Source organism: Lactuca saligna, chromosome 4 (assembly GCF_052625555.1).
Source record: "Lactuca saligna cultivar CGN05327 chromosome 4, ASM5262555v1, whole genome shotgun sequence".
Classification (NCBI taxonomy): Eukaryota; Viridiplantae; Streptophyta; class Magnoliopsida; order Asterales; family Asteraceae; genus Lactuca; species Lactuca saligna.
The window spans coordinates 54,626,881-54,630,687 of NC_136420.1; the positions used below are offsets into that span (position 1 = coordinate 54,626,881).

At 35.7% G+C, this 3,807-nt stretch overlaps 1 protein-coding gene across 1 annotated transcript; it reads right to left on the reverse strand.

The window, feature by feature from the left end:
• Positions 1 to 882: 882 nt before the first annotated feature.
• On the reverse strand, positions 883 to 3,524 carry LOC145041901 (3-beta-hydroxylase-like). The gene is made up of 2 exons (XM_078990142.1): positions 2,552 to 3,524; positions 883 to 1,745 (listed from the first exon to the last, which is right to left on the reverse strand). The coding sequence occupies exons 1-2, from the start codon at positions 3,473 to 3,475 to the stop codon at positions 1,137 to 1,139; spliced, it is 1,533 nt and encodes a 510-aa protein (XP_078846268.1). The 5' UTR covers positions 3,476 to 3,524; the 3' UTR covers positions 883 to 1,136.
• Between the last annotated feature and the right edge of the window lie 283 nt (positions 3,525 to 3,807).

A 3,807-nucleotide genomic window follows, 5' to 3' on the forward strand; every position in this document is an offset into this window, starting at 1 on the left:
TGTTACTACTTGCACCTCTCCCCTGACCCCCGATCTTGCTTGGACTATGATGAATTGAGGAACCTTCTGGTTTTGCAAGCAACAAAGTATTATCAACACTTGAGTTTGCCTTCCGGAGTCGAAGTCGATCTTCATAAGCATTTAAGTGTCTAATTGCCTCCTCAAATGGCATGGACTCCATGTTGGAACTTTGTTCAATAGAAGCCACAAGATTTATAAATCTTTCTAGGATAGTATCAAACAACTTTCTCACCAATTCCTCATCTTCCAATATTGCCCCTCCACTCCCAAATTTTGAGATCATGGCTGATACCCTCCATGCATAATCATCTATGGTCTCTGTGTCCTTCATTTGAAGTCCTTCAAATTCAATTTTCAACATCCGTAGTCTTGCTTTCTGGACCCGTTCTGCACCACATACCGAGACTTTAGGGAGTCCCAAACTTCCTTGTTTGTCTTCTTCTTGGCAGCCTGTGCAAGCATCTCCTTTGGGATCAACTGGAAGATAAAGGCTCGAGCTTGCTTGCTCCTTTTCTCATCCATAATCACACCGGTTGGTGGCTCGATGGCATCCCATAACCCATAGGCATCCATAATGGCTTCCATCTTAATCGACCACATGCTGTAATTCGATGAGGTTAGCATCGGGCATTGAAGAGGATATGGGTTGTCTTTGGGTAGATTTGAGGAGGATGCAACTGTCATGGTGTCGTAGTTGATGATCTTAGGCATACACAAATGATCAGAACCTCAAAGCTCTGACACCAAATGTTGGTTATCAAGGCTAATCTAATAGTGGAATTGCCAGGGGTATAAAAGGATAGAAATAGTCGAATGCTTAAAATTTATCAAGTGACTGAAAGATGTAAAATTACATTCAAATGAAGCTAAAACTAAGATATTTAAATAGGCTAAAAATAACAGAAAAGTAGAAAATACAACAACGTTCTTCGACAGCTCGACGTGCCTTTTTATTCTCCTAAATTAACTGGTCAACATTGACTAACAATAGAAACCTGCTAAAGTGGATATTAACATTAACAAAAGTATACGATAATCTTTTAGTACATCATAGGTTTTCAAGTGAAGAAATATATTACTTCTTAATAAAGATTATTGCAAAACATAAGCAACTACTAGAAACGAGGATTCGGCACAACCACTAAAGGGTACTTTCTATGTAGTGTAAGACCAGTGAGCTCACTCATATCCAGTTCCTCCCCTCTCAAACCATTTGGCAATGCCAAATCATATTTGTACACCAGATTTGCTAAAGCAAGCTCTTCAATAACTATTGCAAACTGAATACCAGGACACCCTCTTCTCCCAGCACCAAATGGAAGGTACTCAAAGTGCAACCCTTTATAATCAATAGAACTATCCAAAAACCTCTCTGGCTTAAACTTCTCTGCTTCCTCCCAGAGCGAAGGGTCTCTTCCTATTGCCCAAGCATTAATAATCACTTGTGTGCCTGCTGCAATGTCATACCCCATTAGTTTCACATTTTGTGTTGATTCTCGAGAAATGAGCAACGGAAGTGGAGTATGCAACCGCAAGGTCTCTTTGAGGACAGCTTGTAAGTAATGCATATTTTCCAAATCTTCCTCACTGATCACCGATTTTCCTTGAGCTATTTCGCTAACCTCTTGTTGCAACTTTTTCATTACTTTTGGATGCCTTATTAGCTCGCTGATTGCCCACTCCATAGCTGAGAATGTTGTATCAGTTCCAGCAGCAAATATGTCCTACAAGAAATACGTAATAATATTAAGGGATAATTTTATATATACGCTTCTTAAACATCAAAATATCATATTTACACAACTTAATTTCTAAATATTATATTTACTCTTCATAAAAATTTTAAATATTATATTTACCTTTCATAAAATTTCAAAATATCATATATGTCATTTTTAAACATCAAAATATCATATATGCCCTTCTTAAATATCAAAATATCATATATGTACTTTTTAAGCATCAAAATATCAATAGTAATATCCAAAATATCCTCCATCTACAACATAATAATAATCAACAACTAAAACTAAACAATCAAAATATACATTACATAGAGAGGGTTGAAGATGAATCTTTTTGTTTGTCAAGAGGGCGACATTCCAACAATTTAAAAATTTACATTCCATTATCATAGATGTAAGGATAATATGCTAAAATTTTTAATTATTATAATAATTCTAAGGTATAAAGAATGATTATAAAATATTAAAAATATTATTTAAAAAAATTTGAATAATTATGATATTTTGAAGGTTTATGAAGGGTAAATATGATATTAAAAAATTAAACTTGATAAATATGATATTTTGAAGTTAAAGATGAACATATATTAAATTCTCCCTAATATTAAAACGATGATCGGAACTCGAAAACAGATGATCATCATGTTTATAATGGATATATGTAGCATTATTAGGGTTTTTTTTTTTTTTTTTTTTTTTTTTTTTTTGAACGGCTTCTAATCTAATACTAAACTACTCTAATACAGCTATTAATCTATTTAAAGAGATAGACGAATCAATCTTACCATGATGGCAGCTTTAAGAAAATCTCTGTGAAGGGTAAAGTTGGTAGTATCTTCACTATTTTCTCTTTGAGCATCGAGTAAGACGTCAACTAAATCTTGGTTTTCATTACTTACACCACCCACATCGCCTTCAACTGCTCTTCTCTTATTTATATGTTCTTCAAGAACAACCTCGAGAATCTCATCAAATTCTTGAGCAGTTCTTTTTGTTTTTGCCTTTAAACCACTAAGTCGATCCACCCATGACAGCCATGGAATATAATTCCCTACAGAAAAGGCACCAAGCAGATATACAAACCTTTCCAACAAGCGGCTGAATGTTACTCCATTAAACTTCCTCCCAAAGGCTACCCTGCAAACTATGTTGTTGGTAAGCGAATTAAGCAACTCTCCTAAATCAACTAAAGAGCCACAACCTTCTCCAATCGTGTCAATCATAAGACGCGTCTCCTCTTCTCTCACTCGTTTAAATGACTGAACTCGTCTACTGCTTAGAAGCCCAAGCACTGCAATGCTCCTGATCTGTCTCCAATACTCTCCGTATGGAGAAAAGGCTATGGTCTTTGATCCGTAAGTAAGTGCGTCGATGATGCTTAATTTGGGTCTACTGGCGAAGATTACATCATGGGTTTTCAAGATTTCCCGGGCTGCTTCAGCTGATGAGGCTACAAGCACGGGTACACTGCCAAGTTGAATGAGCACAAGCGGACCATGGGTTTGGGTTAAGGCCCGAATTGAATGGTGGGGGTTCGAGCCTAGTAATTGATGAAGGTTTCCGATAATTGGAAGCTTTCTTGGGGATGGTGGTTGGTTTTTGTGGGTCTTTGTAGCAGATAAAAACCTTTTATATGGAATGAATAGCAATAACGCTATGATTATTGGAATAAGAGGAAAGGGAGAAAGATCAAATGACAAAAACATCATTTTTCATATAGTAATTAACTAGGGTGTGTCTGAAGAGCATGGTTGTATGCATATATATAGACCGAATGTAACAAGCCTGGGGATTTAAGTTCCTCACTTATGTCCTGGTTAATGGTTTTAGTGCTGACTATTAAAATAATATTTATTATTTAATGTTTAATATTTAATATTTAACATATTTAATTGCAATCTAATTCAGTCTTTTTCTGTTACCCTAGTTGTTTCTATAGAGTTCATTTTCCTTTCGTTGTACCTACCTTTTATATTATCGGCTAGCTACTTTTGGAGTAGTGGTGATCAAGTAAAGGGGTATCACAATGATCAAGTAAAGG